The 24,984-nt window shown below is 39.7% G+C and overlaps 1 protein-coding gene across 1 annotated transcript in view; it reads right to left on the bottom strand.

Moving 5' to 3' along the window:
• Positions 1-24,984, bottom strand: part of adamtsl3 (ADAMTS-like 3) — a 172,449-nt gene that overhangs the window by 99,261 nt on the left and 48,204 nt on the right. Inside the window, exon 3 of the mRNA XM_070830721.1 lies at positions 4,178-4,305. Coding sequence (XP_070686822.1) covers positions 4,178-4,305 — 128 coding nt within the window. The remainder of the gene's footprint in view (positions 1-4,177; positions 4,306-24,984) is intronic.

Raw genomic sequence — 24,984 nt, forward strand, 5'->3', positions numbered from 1 at the left:
TTGTGATTACAACCTTGTTCAACAGTCATGTACAGTTATACAGACTACTGCATGTCACCTTCAGTAATCTCCATCAGCACTTTACAAATCGATACTGCACTAGGGTTTGCAAAATGTGTTTATCATATTACTTATTTTTATAGTGTATTTTATTCTTATTTAACTGTATTCTCATTTTATTTGACTGCTACTAGTTGGAGACTGTCTTCCTGTTGGCTCACGGGAACATGTGGGCTTCTTGGGAGCTTTTAATGGAAAAAAAAGAAAAAAAGAAAGAACTTTAATGGTTAAATTTAATCAAACATGGTTGAGAAACCCTAAAAGTGCTACTGATGAAATCGTAACAGCTACTGAGTTCACATGTCAACAAATCCATCTCCGCTGATAAAAGTTAAAGAGAGAGATTATTTTGTTAAGCCGTTATTTCCAAGGTCAAGGATGAAACGCCTTGCTTAACTATGAAATGCACAGACCTTTTTCACAGCAGCCATTTTTACATGTCATAGCAGGAAACCACAAATGTTACTAATAACATTTATGGCAGCTCTATTCAAATGTCCTAGTGATTCATGGCAGTTGGAATTCAGTCGTTGTTTGTTTTCTCATTCATTTTTTTCTACTGTGACAAGTCAAAATGGCAACTGAATGCCAATTTTTTTCACATTTAGTTAGTGAGTATAGCCAGGGGATAGGCCCTGACTTTAGCTTAATTAGTCTGAACACTTTACCTGTAAATTCTACGTTATCATCATTAACAACTAAATAGCAATGGACATTGTCAATTATTTTAGCCACAGACAGATATTTCCTGTGCTTGTTGAGTGCTGCTGTATAAGGACAGACAGAGTTAGTGGGAGTTAATGGACCTTTAAAGGGGAGAAAGACACAGTCTGGCACCAAAGGAGGCAAAGCAATGGGCAAAGACAAGCTCCACTCCAAAAGAAACACTGGACCCAGACAGAAGGCCAATGTGTGTGTGTGTGTGTGTGTGTGTGAGAGAGAGAGTGTGTGTGTAAGAGCTGAATGAAGTTGCAGTTAAGCTGTATATTCTCACCCCACCTAGACAGCTGTCCTCTATGGAGATGGATACACACAAATACAGCATATATGTACTGTATACCCACACACACATAAATCACACACACACACACACACACACCACTCCAGATAAGTCCTTACATTTTCCAGCTCTTACCAGTGCATTCCTTGTCGAACACAAAAACAAATAATATGTACACATGCACACACACACACACACACACACACACACACACACACACACACACACACACACACACTGAAGGACAAACATATGTAGTCTTCCACACACATGGACAGAGACAAATGGATAACACTAGTACACATACAAATACTACACTCACTTCTCCAGGCCCCACTAATTATGTCCAGAAGTCATACAGACTCTCACCCGGGCAGTTTGTAGCACACGCGTACACACACACACACACACACACACACACACACACACTCACAATGGTCTTCAGCAGGTTGGCTGGCTTGTTGGGAGACATTTCTGTAATGACTGTGGTGTGAATCTCCCGGTGCAGAGGAAGTCTGAGCAAATCAGGACCCCCCAATCACTTCCAGACGCTGGGAGCTGTGATCAGGGTTTACAGTGATCAAGGCCACGCTCAGCTTGTCTCATCCAACCGCTGCCAGCCTTCAAACGTCTGAGTATGGAACCCCATCGGACTTCAAACGGTCCTGGGGGACGCACAGGTCAGACTGATAGAACTCAGTTTTGACATATTATCATAGAGGACTTAGCGGGGGGGGCCTCAATAAGAATAAACAAGGACAGGAAATGAATGTAGATGTCATTTGGTGAGAGCTTTTACCCAAATGACCATGTCCTGCTATGCTATTTGCTCACAGCCAGATAAATCATGGTACTCATTACTGATACCGTTGCTCTTTGTTTTACTGTTCATTTCTATTCTACCTTAAATATTTCATTGTATTTTATGCAGCCTATTTGCTAGATTCATTTTCTGTTCTATTGTTAGATTCTCTTTATTATATTTCATTTATCTAATTGTTAGATTATTCTGGAGCTAGGCACCAAAGAACTTTGCTAAATATTACACTAAGCTATTTATGATTTTGTACGTGACAATAAAAATGGGTTTGACTGATTAGATTTGATTTGATCAGAGTTAGATTAGTGAATGCCAATATATAAATAAATAATATAATGAATAATAATAATCATAATAATGACAAATAAATTAAACTCAATAAATACTAACTTAGTAAATAGTACCTAAACGAACCTGTGGCCTGGTTATATTTGAGTCAGTTATCTATGATGGAAAATGGAGCATGAGCACCTGGATTCGAGTGTTAAGGCTTTAGCTGACATGCTCTTCCATAAACAACTCTCTCTCAACACTGGTAACTGTACACCCCATAGGAAAAAGCCTTTCCTCCACGGAAACATTCAATGAAGCAACAGTGGCCAAAATATGACAAAACACAACCATAAAACCACCTCCAGACAAACCCAAAGGCCAGCTTGCAGGGTGTATTTACTACTCTTTTATCTCTCTTTCAGGACTGCTCATTTCAACTCATAACCACAAGGAGCCAATTAGCAAGTTCCAGCACTGCTGTGTGGATTTACCGTATGTGCATTTTATATGTGTGCAGAGAGAGAAGTTCTCATGTAGGACTTACTATGATGCCCAAAGTGGGAGAAATTTAAGCAGTTGCATGGGTGAGAAAGTGAAGCTGAGCTACAGTCAGATGTAATGGAGACAAATGTGTTGCCAGGAGGCTGTAGAATGATGCCACGGGGCACAGTCTCAAATAGACTGTCTGTGATGACTTCCTCAACAAGTAACGCTGCACAACAAATAGCTGAGCAGAGACAGGCTGACACGGGGAGCAGACAACCTGACTGCTGCTTTTAAAAACAGCAGAGATTTCAAGTTCATACGCGAAAAGCGTTTATCAGTGTGAGGAGGATACAGAACACACCCAACCCAGACGCTGTCTCCTTGACTTCCCAGCATCCCATCCACACCAGCCCGTAGAGACGGTCTGGACTGTGTCAGAGTTTCCAGCCCCCCTTTCCCCCCTCTTTCTCAATTCAATTCAATTAAGCTTCTTTTTAGTGGCGTTGCTGTGTCCAGATCTCAGCAACCCAAATTGCAATAAATTGGAATTATACTTTGCAGTGACGTATGTTCTTACGTATGTATCTCTTTTGTTTTCTATAGCAGGTATATGAACGTTTTAGCCACATTAGTGGCATGGCTCTATGAATGCCCTGCTGATCAACCAGCCCAGAGTCAAATATCTCATTGATGGATTGATATGAAATTTCATAAAGACAATAATGCACCCCAAATGATAAATCCTACAGACTTTGGTGATCCCTGACTTTTTCTGCAGCACCACCAATGCCTGGCCTCAGGATTTTTGTCTGTTGTATTTTCATTTGACGAAAAACAATATGATCATTTATGAACAACATAAACAGGAGCTAAAACTAAGGATTTATATGAATCCTTTTCATTTATTTTTATTTGAATAACACACAAAGTAGAATTTTCCTTCTCTTTCTCTGAGTAGTCCAACTGTTTGTCGAATCACTTTACCATTCAACCTTAAGATTTTTTTAGTGATGTCATCATGGTCATCATGGTCATCATGGTCCATGGTCCTGATCTCACTTATTATGAATGATGGCCAAACCTACTTTACAAAATCTGATCATCTTTTAAGTTCCTATAAGATCTGACTATTTGTTTTTGGGCACGTGGACATTTCACTGCACTTGTGAACTGATGTGTGACCTCTGCCTGCATCCTCCAAAGCCTTCAAAGGCAGAATCTACTGGTGAAGTGATTGAACTGGGAACATCTGCTTAGCAGGTATCACAATTCAGCGTGATATCTCTTCCTTGCATATTTTGTGCAATGAAAAAGGTGATGTTTGAGCTGAGCTGATTTGGAGCTCTGACCAATTGACAGTTTTAGTCATAACACAGTCGCATCAACGCCAGCAGCGAGGAGTACCTCTGAACGGGGATCACATCATGGATGCAGGATTCTTTTTTCCCTTTTTAATGATGAGATTTCTGCCAAGAGGTATTTCCATATTTCAAAGATGCTGTCAAATTGTGTTTCGTTAGTTGCTGAATGAGGCTTACCCTCCATTGAGACAGCGTCGTAGAGAATATGAGGCTCCTCCCCCGCAGGTACGAGAGCAGTCGCTCCAGGGGCCCCAGGCATCCCACCCAATCTCCCTGTCTTCATCTGAGCGGGTCATCCTGGATGCCTACAGAAGGACAAAAAACCAGCACAAAGGTCACTTGCTTCAATCCGGGTAGACACCCGCATGCTTTCACACCAAGCACGTTCTTAGCAGTTCCTATGAACCCTGACATGTCTGACACGTTTCTCAATAGAATTGCTGTAATGAAGAATACGTTTGTTGTATGTAATCCGTCCTAAGGATTATCAGTGCATTGCAGGCAGTAGCGGGCCTTTGAATGCCAAAATGGCTGCCATCACAGGAAAATCTTTGCTAATTATGAAAAAGTCTCAAAAATCTAGATTGTTACTAATATTTCAATATGAATATTTACTGTATTGAAGCAACTTACAATAACTTAATCATTTGTACCGTATATATGATAGTAAAATTGTGTTGAAAATCCAGGTATCAACGATAATGTAATTTATCTGTATATCCCTTAGTCGTCATTGTATTACATTTCAGGATTCATCTACATTATGTATAAACAGGGCAGACAACAACATGATGGGTGAAAAACACTTGAAGAAAATGGGAAGAGTGTCATTAGATTTCAATGTAAACCAGGACCAACATCACTGTAAGATCGTGTGACAACAAAGCTGAGAACCTACTTTCTGTTTTTTTTGGCATCAAACCAGTGGAAAATGTGAAAGGCTGGGATTGAAAATCCAAAACACGCATAATGGTTCCCAGACCATAAGGTTCATGGCAGGTGTTGACCTCCTTGATGTAATGTCTGCGCTTTACAGACTCAGCTTTAAATCCAGGAGATGGCACATGTATATTTTGTGGTACACTGTCACAGTTGCAGTCATCAATGTTATGGAGCCTCCACAGAAACGCCCAGAGGAAACTGGAGATGGTGTCATGTTTGGAAAACCTCACTTAGACAGGCTACAACAAATAAATAATGTCTTCACTAGTCCTAACAGTGTAACCAACATATGAATGCAAACAAACCAATCATTTGCATACTATAAATTTAGGGTAAAGTTTTTGTCTTAGTTATGATCAAGACAGTAACAATTTAACAGAACCCTAATCAGAAAAAAGCCACATAGTTTGTGTAAAAAAGAATTTAAAAAGTATCGTCTCATGATCATAATTGATTTAAATGACCAAGATTGGTTTGGGACTTTCGCTCAATACAATCAATGATTACTGTCAGAAAACCAATAAACCCGATTAAGACCCAACGGCCTTGTAAACCTACTGAATATGTGCCACGCTAACAGAGATCATTCTGCTCATGCGGGGACAGCAAATATATCCACACTGAGTTAACACAGCAGAAGATCAGCTCAGTTTGGTTTGGACTGCTGGTGTGAAAAATGACAAAATCCAAGCAAAGACAACCGTCTACACACTCAGCTCACAGAGTAAACACTTCATGCACACATGTGTACACTCCTGTGGCCAATGATATATCCAGCAAGAAAAAAAAATCGATAATCTTCAGAATGTCTATTAGATCACATGAAATCAGGATGAGGAAGACTTGTCTTAAGCCTCAGTCTCACCGTCTCTGACGTTTCTTGGCGGCTCAACATATTATTTACAGCATAGTAGGGACCAACACAGAGCACCTGACATTCTCACACGTTTCCCATCACTCTTTTCACTCTTTAGTCAGCCACCAGTGTGAATCAGACTGAAATATTTCCAAAACATTTTTACAGCAGTACCCGTGAATTTATTCACAACTCTCACTTGATTAGTAATCAAACCTTAAAATTGTGATAATTCTGTGCCAAAATTAGACCATTTTAAACTTAGATTGATTCTGAAATGCTGATACATTCTTTTGTAACAAGCTATTTAAATCAGTGCACTCACTATTTACTGGTACAGTGTACAACACTCCCTGTCCTTAGACCTTTGATTCGAATAAGACAAAAAACACTCAAAAACAAACAAACAAAAAGAGAACTCGAACAGGGGGAAAAAAATGGAAGAAACCTTATGGTTGAGCAACAGAGGAGGGATCCCTCTACCAGGATGGACAGGATGTACAGGGAAGACCAACAAAATCACAAATTCTGACGACACAATTACTGATATATGTAGACTACAAAACAATATAAAATACTAATATGCCCAGTAAATGTTCTTGAATTAAGTCTTGCATCCAATCTATACTCAAAAGACGTCAGAGTAGATTTTAAATCTTAACATTTAATGATCAAACTTAAAATGAAATATGTCACACAGCGCAGTCCCATTGGGACAGTAAAAAGAGTCCGGGAGTTAGCTGGCGTAGGCCACAGGTCTCACTCTGCTGAATAATGGGCTGCTGAAATACTACAGAGAACCACCTCTTCATCCTCTGCGTCCGCTGAACTGCGGCATTACCTCACAGTCCTGCGATACACTCATCTGTTTTGGGTAAGTAGCCCCACCAAGCTGCGACAGCCTTCATGCATCTCACGCTGACCTTTCTCGTATCTTATCTGCTGTGTTAAAAGCTCAGATGAAAGAGAGGGAGTGACGGGGAGAGAGACTTTGATAGAGTGTGGGAGAGATGGAAAGAGAGAGGGTTTTCCTGGCTGTGTGACACCAAAAATAGGAAAATTGGCTTCCCCTGGGTCAGTGATGTCACCGCAGACCCTTAAGAAAAAAAAAGAATCTTATATTGGAGCTACGTGTGTGTGTGTGTGTGTGTGTGTGTGTAAAAGGGAAACTGAAGCACAATGAAGTATTTATGGAAAATAAGTTAAAGAACCAAAGAACTGAGCTTTCTAAAGTGCTTTTAAATTGTGCCCTTCAACCCATGCGTCATCAGACCAATAGTCAAAACACGTATTTATACAATTCAGAAAACTGTTTTTCCTGGAGAAGTGGTAGCCCCGGCCCTCTACCAAAACCTTTATTGCCGTGTCAGTGAAACTCAGAGCACAGGAACAAACTCTAATTCCTCTGACAATGTTATTTATGCCTGGTCAACCAGAATTAACATTTCTGACATGCCTCTGCAGGTTTCATTTCACCCTGCCTCCCAGGCCCAGATCACTGGCTGACCTTGGAGCTGGAAGAGCAAAACACTTTGCAGTCTTCAACCTTGTTACGTTGTATCCACATAGATGGGATCGATCCGTGTGTCTTGGACTGTTGCACTGCGGAGGGACTCAGTATTCTCTTGCTTTTCTCTGCCTGGTGCATCCAAAGAGACAGACTGATCTGCTAGAGAGGAATTAGACACGTTAGCACTCCACTAATAGGATAAAACCACCTTTTGTTGTCGGGCTCAGCCGGCTAACAGCCATCACAGAACTCCGACAGTAATAACATCGGCATGAGGAGAATCTGTCCAGCCAAGGCTTTTTTGGCCTTGATGGCCTGCCTGGTCTATTGTGTGAGCTCCACATAGTTCAGTATCAGCATTCTGTGTCCACTGACAACCCAGACGACCTGGATATGTACAGTATATTTCTCAATTTACTATGATGGGGATCCAACATGGTAATAAGGTAGTCCAAGTGCCATGGGTACCACCCCGCTAACTAAGATCTCCTTTTTAAGGGTTCATGACTGTGATGGACTAGGAAAAAGGGAAACCCTTTAATATAGGGGTTCCCAACCTGGCAATTAGGGCAATTGCTTAAGGTTTGTCTTATCTACTGACATAATGTGAGTGATAACTTAGCTTAGCTAACAACTAACAACTTAATGTAACATTTCCTGTTTTAGGCCGAGCAAATTCACTGTAAATCATGGCTAAAGCCCATCAGGCACGTCTGCATCGTGTTCCGGCTACAACACAGATGTGTTCAGTGGGATCGCGACCACTGTAGTTAATGCTTCAAATTCCACCCAACTACCACTCTCTTCAGGGAAGTGTTCAGGGTATATTGACAGACAAGAGTCATAAATCATACAGCTGCTGAATGTTAACTGACATATCATAAGAGACATTTGACCTAATGACAGATGCTAGTGTTTTTCTTAGGAGGACAGTCTCAGTGTGCCATTAGTTCTGTTCACATTGTGCAAAATCCGATACCCCCAAGAAAGATATTCCAGAGACAGCCAGGGATCACTCTGCTCTGACTTTTTAATCCTCCTGGTACAACCTAGCAACCCAAACATTGTTCTTCTTGTTCTTGTTCTGTCTATAAAGGATCAATAAAGCAACTCACAAAATGTTACTAAACACTCTTTTAAAATATTCCTTATTAGAAAGCAGCAACATTTAATTTTGAATTTTGAATCCATTATCATTAACATTGAGTCATCCAGTCATCCTTTAATTTATTGATTGATTCATTAGCTCATTTATTTATTGATTCCTTTATTCCTTCTTTTCCCCCAGTAATCGCAAATTGCATCATAGATTTTCCTCTTTGTTTGAGAATCATGAAACATGTAAAAGTGCAAATCCTATTAGGTTGCTTCACACTTGATCTCCTGCAGAGTTTCAGAGCTGGTAAACAGACTTGCATCACTTTGTTTGGTTGTAGGAGCTCATACAGAGTGAAAATAGCCAGCAGCATTAATCTCAGTTTGTGTACTGATATGGGAGTATGTCTGATGGGATTACAAAAAACTGCCTGCCTCCTTATATGTATGAGAGGGTTGAATGCAGGATACAATCTGCTACTTATGAAGCCAGTTTAATGTATTCTCAGCTGGTTTACTTCACTGTAGGTGTGTGCATTCTGTGCCTATGGATTTAATCTTGATCCATGTTGTTAGCGCAAAACCAGCCTAAAAACCATGTACAAGGAAGGATTACTCCCCCAGTGCCTATGGCAGGGGTCTGCAATTCAACCACGTTTTCTAGAAAGTTTATATGAAACTAATCCGCATTAGCAAGCAGTGTTCACTGGCAACATTTAGTTCAAGTTAGGAAATCAGGAGGCAATTCATATAGTGCAAAGCAAAATGAGAAAGTAGAGGCCTGGGCTGTGTTAGGCACAAAAGGGATTTGCCTTCAAAACTTTGCGAACTTTGCAAAACTCAGAACCCCATCCCATACTTGTAGTCAGTGCTGAAATTGTAAAGGACCATTCCATACATTTTAGCTCCTTAAGCCAACTCACAAATACTATTCTTAGCACGTTTATCAGTAGAACACAATCACACTTTATATCATATAAAACTTCACGTTGCGGAACATTAACTAGGCATACATAGGGAATATTATTCATTAATACTTAAGATACCAGTTCCTATTACTGTGGCACAATGTTGGGCTGTTTTTGACCAACCTAGATATGATTGGACAGCACGTTATTTTCTCACTATCCAGGATGCACCTGAGACCAGATGTAGCCTATTACCTACACTGGATGAACCAAAGCCTGCAGGGCTACGGCCCTGCAGGACTGGAATAGAACAGCCTGTTCTATACTGTACAGATCATACATTTCTGTTTTATAGTTAGGGTTAGATTTACAGCAAATGTTTTCCATTCTCCAAAGTGAAATTCCTTGTATGTTAAAATCTAATTCGCAATAAACCTGTTTCTGATTTTGTTTTCTAAAGTTAAATTATCATGTAATAATGCAATACAGCCTTTTCATGTCAACACTTCAATTACATTTCCAAGCAATGACAATGTCATATTAAAAAAAATGCAGCATTTGTCATTATCTTCAAAAATCACACATGAGCGTATTCTGCTCTGATGCTGCTGTCTGCAGGACATTTATTTTATCAAAGACTTTCAAAACTCTCAGTGCCCTTTTTGGTTAAGGTTAGGGAGTGATTCTTGTCATGGCTACTTGAAAGGCATGGAGTGAGCAGCAGTGGCAGCTTCAGTCCTCCATGAGTACCTAAATAGGATGTGTTCAGGCACAGTATTGGGGTATAGGTCACCAGTGGCTTGGTATTGTTTATGCATGTGCACTGTGAAATGAAATGGGAATAGTTATGGGGCTGGTGTAGACAGCTAGATTGGCTAGATTGGTGCTTATTTGTGACATCAGACACATGCGCTAAAACACCCCCGATGCAGACTTGTTATTACAGTGTCTCACGGCAGCATAAAAAGGCCTAATGATCGGCGAAAGCAAGCAATTTGTGCGTACAATGAAGTACACAAGCACTCTAATGGCAGGCTGCCTTCAAGTGTTTTCATTTGTAACCGCTACAAATAATTAACTGTTTATGTCATATTAGTTGGTCTGAAGCATACTGCAGCCTTTCGTTCCCATGTGAAGACATTGTAGAAATACAATATGTTCGATATAAATCTTATGTATTCTTATCTTATGTAGAATTATGTTTGTTTTAAAAGTATATTTGCTGATACAAAACAGATTTATGTGACTGTAATTCATAAAAGAAGTATGCTGCATGTGAACTAATCCTGCCATAAATTTACAGTAATTCATTTAATGCTTCCAGCAGGCCTTCGGTTTAAATACAGGCCTGCCTGTCTGTTTTGTCTGTGGACATAATGCTGGTCCAGCCAGTTTTTTTCCTCCTTGTGCCTGGCAAGAGCATCAAGTCTGCCAAGTCAACAGACTCAAGTCCAAGTCGAGTTATGAGTCACTGGTCATTTGATTAAAGTCGTGGTGCAAGTTATTGTGAATTTGCCAACTTCAGTCTGAAGTTATCAAATTTATAGCTTGAGTGTGACTCAAGCCCACACCTCTCGAAACAAATCTGATTACTTGATTGACAGGTCATCTCAGAGAGGAAACAATTTAAAAAATAAATTAAAAAATGGGATGAAAATGCAGTTTAAATACAGTCATGAGCTGGAGAAGCTGTTTTCCCCCTTACTTTTAGTGTTGATATAAAACGAGGATCTGCTGGACTGCTAAGACCTGTTAAGTCCATCTCATTCATAAGACTGGCAGGTTGGACTCTGGACTCATTATAAACGATTAAGCTCATTCCCTGGCTGATTGCAGTGGAGCCCTCGCACTAGGAGACCTGGCCTCAAAATGCCACAGACAACTGTAAAAACTTACTGTACCAGCCCTAATCAACAACACACTGCGCCCTTCATACACAAACCTCAGCTGTTTATCATGCTTGGGAGACCTGTGCACATGCTCCCTTATACCAGACTTGTCAATGACATCATGTATAGCAACAGGACAAATAATAACAACCTATAAAAGATTTAATGGCGCTGGAGAGAAGCTGCACTGAATCACACTGATGGAAGTTCAAATGGTTACTTTAAGCCGGCCAAGAAGCAAAAAATCACCTCCTTCCTTCTCTTAAGCTCTTATCCTGTTTTTGTTTATTGCACTTGGTCATAAGACAAATTGCGCACACTGTGTTTTGGTGATCTGGACATTGAAACTGATTATGGATTATCAATGCATTTGTCTTAAACCGTTCTATGTAAGCAGGGATCGAACTGAAAATACAAAACTGTCCTCATTGGGAAAACGATAGCATTGGTCATTTAGTCAAATTCTTAAAACAATGCATAGGAGGCCAGACCTTCCTTGATTAGTAGGACGAATGACATTTGTCTGTTACTGTAGACGCAAAGGTGGATGGATGTTGGAACTTAACAACTCTTAAGGTGTAGCCATTGTCTCTGGTTCTGCTTTTGCTTCCAATGAGTTCAGCACGCTTTGGAGGCGAGTTCCTGAACCTAAATTTCGTCTCTCCTCAGATGACACTAAATCCAAGTTTCAGGTACTCAAGGGGAAAGTATGCTACAGCTGGTTTGCAACACAGCAATTAATAGCACTTTGTGGAGGGAAGTTTGTTTCAGTATACATAACTATCAACATACTTCACTAGAGCGAGAGCAGGACCATCAGCAGCTGAAGCACTCGAGAGCTGCTCACAGGGGTGGGAGCTGGTCTGGTGCTGGACTTGAATGCCTTCTGCTCCATTCTGTCAACCTCCTACTGTAGGTGGGGCTCTTCTGTTAATTCAATGACACTTAGTCAAAGTCAAGGAGAGTATTGTATTGTATTGCACATCATAGATTTCCACGAGTCCATTTAGAATCGTGGACTCCTCTGATGAATGTCTTTTATTCTATACTGGGATTAAATAGTTAGTTACCCCTATAGTACTACACTCAGAATATTCATACAAATAGCAATCGAGTGTATTTGAGGCACTGTTTTTTCCTCCTAACACATGACACCTGTGGATCAGCTAAAAGCAGCTAAGCTAGTAATGCAGGCAATGCTATCCATGACTGCTGAACGCAACAAGATCCGCACTAAGCAGGCAGAGCTGCAGAGCTGAAAGTGTTCCACAGTACAGCAGCAGGCACATCAGTGAGACGTCTTACTGTGTGAGTTCATGGCTTCTGTGCCAAGAGATTCTGGGCTTTCTATTTCATATTCCTGTTCAGCTCACTAATAATATCAATATATTTGACAACACTAAAGAGCAATAATCATTAATGCGATGTCATAATATACTGCAGTCTAGTTATTGAAGGCTACACGCCGCCAGTCATAATACAGAAATAGATTTTTCAAATTGGAGAATGAATCTCATTTTGGATTGAACCTGTCTGTTGCTAATTTGACAGTATAATGTCACTCTGGCTCCTAATCCAGAAAACATTTTCACCCATGACTTTCCTTTACATGTAAGAAAAGACTTTAACATGCACTCCACTGTGCTGGCACTGATGGACAGGTGGGTTTGAATGTGCTGCAGCAAAGTAGCATTAAGGAAGAATTGAGGAAGAATGAATGCTGTTGCTGCTTTAGATATAACTGTCAACAGGCTAAAGTAAGGTAGCTTTGTAGAGAACAATGACTTTACTAACATTTGTATTCCTTGCAGTCCACTGCTGCCCGTTCTGTGTGTGCGCTAAAAAAATGTTGTTCAACTTTGTTCAAGAACTGCCTCTGTCTCTGCAACAACCTCTGGAGAGATTTCTGAACCATATCTGGCTGTAGGCTGTTGAAGAATAGCAATGTTCACTAACAGTAAAAAGTACCATTGTGCATTTTAACATCAAACCAAAGATTAACAAATGATCTCAGTGTACATTAGAGCTATTTCTAATAGAAAAGCTACAACTCAACAAATGTTCAACCTGGTTATTTTTGGTTATGCAGTCCAAATCTAAGTAACATGTTAAAGAACAACAACTAACTACGACGTATACTGAGCAAAATTCTAATAAAATACAAGCCATCTGTTGCTCAGTATAGGTTGTACTTCATTGCTGATAAATTATTCATGCGCTGTACAACCCAGAGCATCTCAGCACCTTGTGTTTTTCTACATTGCTATTCTGGCATATGTAACATGAGTTATTCTGTGGCAAAACCTTGTGGAGAAGGCCCTTGGTTGATTGCATAAAGCATGACAAAGCATGGTACTTTTCACACATGAGGTTGTGGCTCAGTGGGTCTTTTAAATAGGAGAAGAAGCTTTGGCCATCATGTCTATTAGTTAGCATAACATTCACCTCACCAACTTCCCTGGATCAAGTCAGGCCAGGGACCAAAGTAGTTACTGAGATGTGTGAACATGGTCAGGGTCAATCATGAGCAGTCACAGGATCAGACACATCGTAAACAACCTCATCCAGTTTATCTAAAACATTTTCTTTGGAGGTAAAACTAAAAGTGAGTACACCTAAAATATCTGAAGCTGTATTACACAGCAAAAATGTGAGCACACAACTACAGTAAGCGCAGTGGGTCAGTTTTACAGTTTTTACTATTCACCTTGGTTTTCTTTTCCAAATATGTTTGTGTCACATGCTGGTTTGTTTAAAACCTCACTAAATGACTCCTTTTTTAGCAATGTCGCTAATGTCCTGATGTATGCAGACCAGAAACCCAGAGAAATTTGACTTGCATCTAGTGCAAACCTTCAGTGCCAATGCAGGGCTAAACGTGCCTTTTTTGTAGCGAGGTGGAAATTGAAGGTGTGGAGGTCCTTTGGGTGTCTTTTGCACAAGAGACCAGACATTGTGTCCTGTTGCAGACCTACAGTTAATGTTTGGGTGGTTCCATAATTGAACCTGTATATCCTTTATATCCTATCCTATATTATATAGTTAACAACCTAAAACTACATTCAGTGAAAGATGTTAAGAATGCATGTATTTAGTCATTGGCATTTTGTGGAGGGCAAGTAATTTCTGTATTGGCAGGCACACATTGTATTTATTGGTTTATACTGCATTGGTTTAGCAGAGCATTATAGTGGCTTTGGATGACTCCCAAGCCATAATTATGTCCTGTTGGAATGCTATTCTGTTATTCTGTGTTTTCATGGTGTATGCATTTTTTTCTTTGACTAATTTTCCCTTTGGGAATTAACCCCTTAAGCTGATCTATCTATTGATTAATGCATCACTATACTGCACTGGCTTCCTTTTGCAGGTTACTGAGTAGGCTAAGGTCTTGCTGAGCTGCTTCCAGCTGTTTTGATGAAAGCACCAGGCTCATTACCTGGATGACAGGTGCCAAAAGAGCTCAGCATTCACACGCGGACACACAGATGAACAGTTATACAAGTACAGACACACACACTCACAAGAAAACACAGAGCTCTGTCCTAGTTACTCAGCTGCAGCACTGCCAAAGGAAACAGCCAGAGACTGACAGCTCCGGTCTGCCTGATCATGCTCTTTGGAGCCAGGTAGACACGTGTACATACACAGCACACACATATATATCACACAAATTGTTTGTGTATTCTTGCGAAATACCATTAAATATTGACTGGGCTACTGCAAGTACTAAAAAAAAAAGTTGAAATCCTCTTACCATTCTGCAATACATAACTTATAAACCAAACAGGCAATTAAGCATTTTACATAAACACTGTAATTAATTTTCTGCTTCGTAATCAACATTTAATCCTTGGATTTTTGCAGGGAAGCTCCTATATTGAGTCCACACATAACCCAGGGTTCAAATTTCCAAATTGTAATTGTTTTGGAAAGGCAGCCCTCTTCTTCACAGCAGGGTGAGGCTGACCACCGACTCCTTCAGCCCCGGCTCAGGGCTGAACTGAGAGCTGAGAATCAGCACAGGGATTTGAGGTTTTGTAATAGGAAGCGTCTTCCTGGATCCTCTCTGACTTCCTGATCCAAGGGACAAGCCAGTTCGGTTTATCATTCTACCCTTGGGACATATCAAGTATTACTGAGTGCAACTCTGACTCTTAGATGAACCACACAAGCTCGTTTGAGCAGCATGAGGCAAATGGTGAGTTTTTATGCTGGAAATTATAACTCATTTTAAGACAGATTTGTTTCTGCAGCAGCCATATGAAAGCTTTAAAATACCTAAATTAAAACAAATCAAATACACAGTCTTGTATGCATTTTTGTGTCACAATCTGATAAAACATTAAAAATGACAATGTTTTGTCTTTAATAACTGAGGAATTGTTTTGCTGCAGCAGATTATATCCCTTAAAACTGCAGTCAGTCACAAATGTAACTAAATGTATGATGTAGTATTCCAGCTAACCGAGAGGATACTGTTTTAATGTAAAATCCTTTCTGAAGTGGCTGTCATCAGCTTTTTTTTGTCAACAATGATGAGCCCCACGCATGGTTCCACCTTGAAGCTGTTGTCTTTCATTACGCCGATGATGCGTCGCCATCTCAAAGCGCAAAAGAAAAAATTCCCCTGCTTGAAGACTAATGACTAATAGTCTAGTATTGGCAGATCTATGCTGTCTATGTCACTGCTAGATGACACTGAAATGTAATATACCTTTTCGCTTTGCTTTTTGTGCTCTGATTTGGTTTTAACAAGGCTTAGAAACTTCACGTCCCAAAAGAACAATTCAGACATTAAAGACGAAAAGTGAAATAACTGTCCAATTACTGTCTTTTTCATTTAACATAAAAAGAACATATATTGTGTATTGAATCTCGCTTTATTCCTTTCTTTGATTTGCTTTACCATCCAAACATTCCACAAAACCCTTCTAGCACACATGCAGGCCACTGGATTTTCAAGAGGTGAATGTATTCATTTTAAATTGTACTTATAGCAGCATCAAACACCACAAACTTATCTTCACTATATATTTATCTTATTTTGGTGCAAAATGAATAACGTCTGCATAACTGCAAGAAGAAAATCTATTACTAAGCTCACCATTTCACTCTAAGCTTGCCTACACGTCTGAAATAGGCCCCACATGAGCACAATTACCAGCTCTTAGACAGACACATTATATAAAGACAGTGTAACAAAGGGTACATCCAAATTCCCTTAAAAGTATCCATATTTCCCTTGGGTCTCTTCCCTCTACCTTAATCCCTCCTATTGTTGGAGAGAGGAGAAAGGAACTGAGGAGTCGTGCTTAGAAAAATGAGATGTCCTTTCCTTTGAACCACCATCTGAAGCAGATCCAACTTTCTGTTGGATCAGGTGACTGACAGCTGATCCAACTATAAGTGTGCACAGTTTTTGGTTTTTAATACACTTATAGTTTATAACTTAACACACTTGAATTGATTCTGTTATTTGTCTGATCACTGTGGTATAAAACTGCAGTAATGCTGTGATGTAGTATCAGTATTAGTATTACCAACAGATTTCCAATAAAAGAAAAAAAAGACAGAAGAAAGACGTCAGCGAAGGCTGGTCTCATGCAGCCTCACTCATGTCTTCTTGGATATCCCTCCTTGCTCCTCGATCCTCACATCTCGGAGCACAAATAAGAGCATTGGAATGTCCTTCATGATGGCAGACCGGAAAGATTTCCAGGTCAAGCAAGGAACGATCAAATAAGGAAACTGGCGTGTACCCATGCAGAGTTTTGGCACTAACTTGGAGCAACTAATCCACTGCTGACAGCCAGGAGGAAGTGGCACAGTGCGCTGAAGCAGTTTGTCAGGCTACACATGAACGGTAGAAGAACTGAAAAAAAGAGAGAGAGAGAGAGTCCTCGCCAGAAAAGACTAGGGAGTATAATGGCATCCAGGGTGAGATTCATTATTAGAGGAACATATGCCCCGATAATAAACTATAGCTGCTAGGGGGAAAAGCCAACATGCCCTCTTCCTGTCAGGCTGCATAGTTGGTTATGCCTGAGGACGATACACTCAGAGACACACCAGGGTGCTGAAGCCTTTGAAGCAACAATCAAGACAAAAAGGACAGGACAGGCCAGGATTAATTTTTAACAGTAGAAACTGAAGAAGGCCCCAAGCATCAAATGCACTTAAAGTGTGAAGGCAAATGAGTAAAAATAAAATGTATTAGTAATTAGGCACGAGTCAGGGTGGCTAGGATGTGCTGGTGAATGTGAAAAGACAACTCAGAGACCCACCTGAGATATTCGGCCCAGCTGAAGACTTGACTAATTGTTTTATTCTAACATCCGACAATCTGTTTAGCTTGAAGCATCGACTGTACTGTGTGAAGATGTGTTAAATGATGCACATTAAATGAGAAAGATTAGACTCGCTGAGCTAAAGGCTCAGGGTGAATAATGAGGCCGGAGTGCCCGGGTCTGCTCTGCGGAGGGTTTTGGCCATATCCTCTACTAGCTTTGCTTGGGGAGTTTAAGATTTTGGGTCAGGGTTATCGTAGGTTACAAAGACAGCATCAGAAGCTAGATAAAGTTCCAAGACAAAAGTTACACAAGCCAGAGCCAGAGGCAATTGTTGTTGAATCAAAAAAAAGTGTTAGAAATAAATACCATGCTTCTCAAACAGGGGCTGACTTTGTTGCATGTTATCCCTCCTCTCTTTCCCTTCACTCTGACATCTCTCTACTGTCTGCTCTGAAATGAAAGTATAAAAGTCCCCCAAAATAATCATTAAAAAAAACACTGAAACGTTTTTTCTGAAAATTAATTCTTAAAAAGAGATTATAAGACCTCGTATCACATTCTTTGGTGGATGGAAACTCTCCTTTAACCGTTTTATTTCCAACTGATGCTAGTTTTTCATCATCTCTGTATGTGTGGATGCTCTACTGGCTCTGGTGCACTGTTGTGAAGTAGCAACAGCATCAGACTCTTCAAATCCCTTCGATCCACGTTCCCCTACCACTATTTCACTAATTCTTCAATTACAGTTTTCATTCCTCTCGCTCTTCTCTTTTTTTTTCCCGCACGCACATAAAACCCAACACAGCCCTTAAAAGCTCCTACAGCTACTGCCTCTATCACAAAGCTGCAACCAGCTTCCCATATCAGTACCTACTGTAAAAGCATACGTGTACCCTCACTGCTGCTGACGCATCTGCTATTTCCAAAATGTTTAGGCTTCTCTAACACAGTCATTGGAGAGCTTTTCCTTAACTACAATTTGCCACTAAAATTAGCCTCTTTCTTCTCACCAGGCTATTTCTTTACATCCTTTTGTGAAGTACTGTTCAGATATCAACAACCTGCGAAATAGCAATTTTGCTCTTCATTGACTTTTAATTATATTTCAACTCCTCAGCAGCAAACAGTCTGCTTGTAGCTTGATCGGGAAATTAGCATGGGGCATTTGACGTGGTATATGTGTGAGCGAGTGTGTGTGCATGGGAGTGTGTGAGAGAGAGAAAGACAGGCAGAGAGAGGAAATAAAGCCTAGTGGAGCAGGTTAGAGGAGCCTCTCGACGGGATGTAACAATATTTGCCCATTAAAATGAGAGAGCTGTGAATGAAAAGTGATTTATCATAGATGCAGCCAATCATGTTCAACTTGTGTTCTCCTAAATCTGATAAACAATGGATGATGCAAAACAGTATAAGACAAGACACTTATAGTCCATTGTTGTCTTGCATTCAGGAAACACTTGATAATGTGTAGATCAGAATCAGAGTAGAAAGAAAGAAAGTTTACGCATACAAGGAAATTGTCTTGGTATTTGTCTTAGTCTAGAAACATAAATATAAAACTAAATATTTACAATAAGAGATATGTTAAATATAGAGAATATATTAAGTAGGTCTGTTTTTTTCAATGAAAGAGCTGCACAGTTTGTGTGGGAATGTGCAAATGTTCACAGTATGAAGTGAAGAAGAATCAGTGTAATGTGCAGAAGAAATACTCCAACAATGCGCGCTAATGTAACACATTGAGACAGATGTGTACAATAATGGTCAAGATGATGGGCAAGTAATCAGATGACCTTATTGGCTGAATGTATCTTGGACATCATAAACTAATCCCATTGCGACCTGATGTGCTCAGTTATCTTGGTCTTTGTTAGGACTCTTTGTTAGGCAGTTTTTTGGAAGGGGAGACCACCAAAGCAATCTAACTTGCTGAAAGAAAAGCATGGATTCATTTCTCTGCCTGAGCATAAATCCTGTGATTGTCAACAATATGTTTTTGAGAGGGTAGAATGCAGAGTTTGCAGTTGATTTGACAAGGACATGGATGTTAAAGTTGGATTCTGGGTCCACAATTATGCCAAGATTCCTAACTTCAAACTTCAAAACCAATTGTGTTAGTTTTAGTCTGCATTTAGTTTAGTTTAGCACATCCAGTCCTTTTTAGTTAATGCCCTTGGTGACGTCTGCGTAACTATGATAGATGATGTTATTGTTTTGTATAATGTGGCCCAATGGAAGCATGTAAAACAAGAGGACCAGGGTTTGAGCTTTGGGGAACCCCACACGTCATGTTGGACAAACTAGTTCCTTTCCTGAAGACTTGACTTAAACCACTTTAGTGCAATGCCTGAGAGCCAAACCCAGTGCAACAGTCTGTCAAGCATTAACATATGGTCAACTATGCAAAAGGCAGCACTTACATCTAATAACACCAGTACAATTTTGTGCTATTTTGTTTTATTTTGAATGATTTTCATTTTGTTCTAACTGAATATAATTCAAAACTTTAGTAAGAGTTGTTTCTGTACTGTGTGTGGGCCCAAATCCAGATTACAACTTCAATCATTGTCTTCTAATTGCTAGTAGACAACTTTTGTACTCAATTCCTATGAGGTTAGCAGTGGACTCTCAAGCTTTGCTTCAGTAATTAATATTATGATTAAAACAACAAAATAGCCAGCAAAATGTTTCTGCTGTTGAAATTACACTGTAACAAAATATATTTCACTATAACGGAATAGTCCATGAATCAGAGGATAGCAGAGGGTTGATAGAGAGCTTTAGTGCTTACTATGTGCTCTTTACTTGTTTTTCTTATTCTCATTTGTTAACTTACAATATGTAGACAGTGTGGTAAATTTGTGTTTTAATGCCTAGTGGCTGTCACATACTCCAATTACAAAATGTTATCACATAATACTGTCCAATATTTCTGTGAAATACACCCTTCTTGGACACCTCCATGATTTATGTCCAATGCCAACATTCAGTGCCAATACAGGAAGTAGTATGGCCAATGTAGTGATGTAGAAATAAAGCATGTGGAGGTCAGGTGGTGGATGTGTACGTAGCATATCTGACCTTCAGTTCATATCCTGTCACAGCCCCGCAACCGGTATTTCTCTTTTCATTAACAGCAACCACAATCTTTTATAATCTTAACCAAACGTGCGATGTAACAATAACCTTAGCAATGATATTGTACAAATTCAGAAATTTGGTTAAATTAAACCTTGGGTTATGCAAAATTGACCAATGGTGACATTCTTGTTTGGTGATGCAATTGGAGCAATGGATGTATATGTATATATATATATATACATATATATACTGGCACAACAAAAGGCAAATTATTATTGTGAGCAAATTAAAGTTAAATAAAAGACAAATTACAAAATTAAACAAAAGGATTATCTCAATTTGCCTGACTCCACCTCAAACACACATACACACACCGTTCAAGGTACTGTATGTATATACACATACTAAAGGGAATACACATACGCACACAGAAACATGCAGGCGTAATAAAAAGCAGATCCTGCTGAAAAACATCAGTATTTACACTGGTCTGACAGCCTTCCTTTCATCCAGTCACTAATAGAGCTGCTGCACTATTTGCACAGACCATCCAGCCTTATGGGCAGCACTCCCTCAGAGCTGCACAAGGTGTCAGGGCTCCATAGAACTGCTGACAGAAGAAATACCTCAGAGCTGTCAGACAAGATGTTATACAAGGCTAGAATTCAAAAGGGAGACTGTGGGAAGCTGCTTCAGAAAAGGTCCAACTTACAGCAACATTTTTGTTTATGGCATTTTTGGCTCTTGACTAAAAAGCCAGTCCAGATTCTGTCCACTCCTACTATGCATTTGTGATGATGATGTCTCACTTCCTTTGCAGGACACGGGTTTGTTTTTTCAACAAAGACCTACATGACACCAGGGTCCAAATGAAGAGTAAATAATGCATTCTGTACTGTATGCACAAAAAGCATGCACATGCCTTTTTACCAGATTACATTTACTCTCATTACTGTAACAAAGACCTTTTTTGTGTGTAAGTAGTAGTCCATTTGAACTTGAATATATATTTTATTTCAAGCACTATACTAAGCTGTATCTGCTACAGAGTAAGAACTAAAGTCACATACTAAAGTCATGATAATTCAGTGCAACAGTGCAAAATAATGCAATAAAACTTGGGATGGCATCAACATGGGGTATGGATAAGGAAAGCATTATTGTACCTCAGCATCTTCCCTGATAAATTACTGATATAATGCACACTTAGTGATGCAAATAAAACATAACAATGTTGTGTGACCATAAGGTGAACGCTCAGTCTGGTAGGGACATCACTAAAGGATTTTTATGAGACACAAAAAGGCTACAACATTTTTAACATGTTCAATATTTGCACACTCGTTCCCTTCCTGCATTTCACACCACATGTACTGGTATTTACTGAGAGGTAGTGAGAATGGATACTACTCATCCTCACTTCAGACCTGATGTACGCACAGTTTGTTTATTGTGTCAAATGTAACATGGTACAGATAAAATAGAAAAATAAGGTGAGAGACCGAGTTGATGACACAACCTTATATATTTCAATGATGTATATGAGTTTTTTTGCAGTCTACCTACCAAGCTACTTAAATTATGGTTTGTGTCTGGATGTTATCCTTTTTGTATATTTTGATTCTTTTTTTTAAATGAAACAATAAAGAATTGTAGATACTCTGTCAATATTTTGCTGTGTTTATTTGTCTTTATTTTATTCCGTTCACTTCCTTGTAAACACAGTGAGAGAACTTTAACCTCTTATACCTCACTGGAAAATCATTACAAACTCCTGCTGTGTGGCAAAACACTGTTGAAACCCACATAGCTTTTTTATATTCCAGTGAAGGTACCAAAATTCCCAAACACACAAAATGTCAGTGTGAACTTGAAATTGTGAAAACGTGACGTGTGGGATAATTCCATTTGATAGAATGGTGCCGCCATAAAACAACACGAAGTTATGGGTCTGAATGTTTAACTCGTGGTCAACATCATATTAGCTACGTTTTCATATTCTTTAGTGATAGAGAGGAGCAAAACAAACATTTCTTTATTGAAAAATGTCCAGTTACTGTCATATAAAGGGCTTGTTTATACTGATTTGTAACCAACATTAACATTAAAAGTAAGCTGATATAGTAAATCAGTGACTTGTGTTGCACCGTAGCTCTGAGATTCTTCCCCTTGTGTTGGGTTTAAATTCAGCTCGAATCTGAACTCTCCAAACTCAGTTCCATCACCACACAACAGCCTCTGTTATCTTTGGATTGTTTGGAATCACTGCGCAGAGCTCTCTCTGGCAGCTGAGGTCACACACAGCAAGAGCCAACAGTTTCTGTCATTTGACTTTAAAACTCTTTGTGAGAGAATGTAAGTAAGCTGCACAGGCTGAGTCATGTTTACCAGCCTGGCCAGGCCATCTGTGATGCTTATTAGCAGAGGATACCAAAGACATGAGACACACAAATGCCCTAATGTGGGTGGATGTGAGTTTATGAATTACAAGGGATGCTCTGCTCTGTCAAGACTGATGAGAAGGTTTTAATTTTTACACAAAAATCCTTTCCGCTGAGCAGAATCTACACCACGCATAAACACTGACGCAGACGAGCGCAGACACTGGTGAATTCTAACAAGGCTCAACAGTTTGAGAGGCCCTGCAGGTCACCCACTCGGCACCAGTCATCATTCAGGACCAAGCATTCAGTGAGAATCCTGTTTCTCCAAGTGCTGCTCTGGGTGTGCGGGTCTCAGCCAGTCAAACCTCCGGCCGCTAATTTGTTCCACAATACCTCTCAAGGCCAGGGAGGAAATGTAAACTGTATTTGTGAGAAATAGGAGGCTCTCACTGTAAATCACTTGTCTGTGCGTGACGGAGGGGCTGCTCTCAAGTTGCCTCGGGGCAGTCATGTGACTCAGCCACACTTGCAGCAACTGGTGCATGGCTGTATGACATCAAATGCAGCAGGGTCATAAATCAGTTGGTGGATTATCATTAGAAAAAAAGCCTATTGGAGAATTGGATGTTTTTATCATAATTCTTGGCAAAGAAAGAATAGCGTTCTGCATTTTTCTTCTCTTATTGACAGAGGAGGCAGAAGTTTATCATTTTATCTTAATCAGAATGTTATGAGTTATTCTGTCCTCTTAGCTCTTTCTGAGCTCTTTACTAGGAGCAGATGGTCTCTGAGGTCCCTGTGTGATGCATGATTTAGATTCAAATCCCTAATATGTTTTTTTCTCTCTCCGTGACAGAGAAATGTATAGCTTTAATAAAACATTCTTCTAATGAGACTGTGAGGGAGTAACTGAAACAAAAGGCTGCACTGCGGGGCATTTGAGTACTTCTCTCAAATCCAAAGGCTCCCAGCCTTGAATAGAGTCTATTTGTGATACCCTCTCATATAATTGGTTTGAACATATTGTTATTCAGATATAGAAAAATCTAAGGTCATGTCCATACAGATACATTTGCAGATGCATATTGGATATGCAAGAGCCATCTGTATATGTCAGTGCAAATACATTTGAAAGTGATATTAACATGTCAAAATGACTTTTTTTTTACATTAGTTCCTTTTCATCCACAGTGAAACACCGACAGCATAGCTAAATGCAGAAAATAACTGTATAAAGACTCCACAGATATCATATTTCAGTACCATTTGGTTTGCAGTATTTAGCTGTACAAGACACCCATAGGTTCACCATGTTAAATAGAATGGGCTCTGACTGCAGGCCAGGAATGATGACAGAGACTATAGGAAACAGTCATCTCAGCAAATAGGTTACAGTTTTCATACAATAACAAATAAAACGTGACAAAAAAAACCTTAGTAAACAAACTGAGAGATACTCACAAAGAGCTAGAAAGTATAAAAGCTAGGGTTGGTTTTACATTATTGACATTGTTAGCACACAATTAGGCTTCAAATCAGCTTGTTGCCACTTCACTATAATGGAAAAAAGCCTGAAACATTGATATGTCAGCGGTATTGTACATTCAGAGATTTTTTCATCAATAAAGCAATGGCTGTTGATGCAAATATAAAACATAGTTTTAAGGTTGGTTGTTAAGTTGCTTTTGATGCAGACACTGTGATCCCACAGTCAGTGCTGCTCTCAGAGCCACAGTCTCTTACTCAGTTACCTTACAGCCAGTGCTCTTTCAACTGCTGTGAACACTGTCTGGTATTAAAGCCCATTTCCCATCTCTGGCGACGGCCCAAGCCAATGAGAAAGCAGGGCAGTCAAAGCACCAGGAGAAAATATTTGTACAATTCCACTACAATCAATCCATTGTTCCTGCCCCCAATTTAATCAGTAAACACCCACTTCTTATTCCAGCTTCATTTGTTTCAGGCACTCAATACTCTTCCCAGCCTGTTTTCCATCGCTAATAGCTATAGATCTTATATACGGCCC

This window comes from Pempheris klunzingeri, chromosome 1 (genome assembly GCF_042242105.1).
Source record: "Pempheris klunzingeri isolate RE-2024b chromosome 1, fPemKlu1.hap1, whole genome shotgun sequence".
Lineage (NCBI taxonomy): Eukaryota > Metazoa > Chordata > Actinopteri > Acropomatiformes > Pempheridae > Pempheris > Pempheris klunzingeri.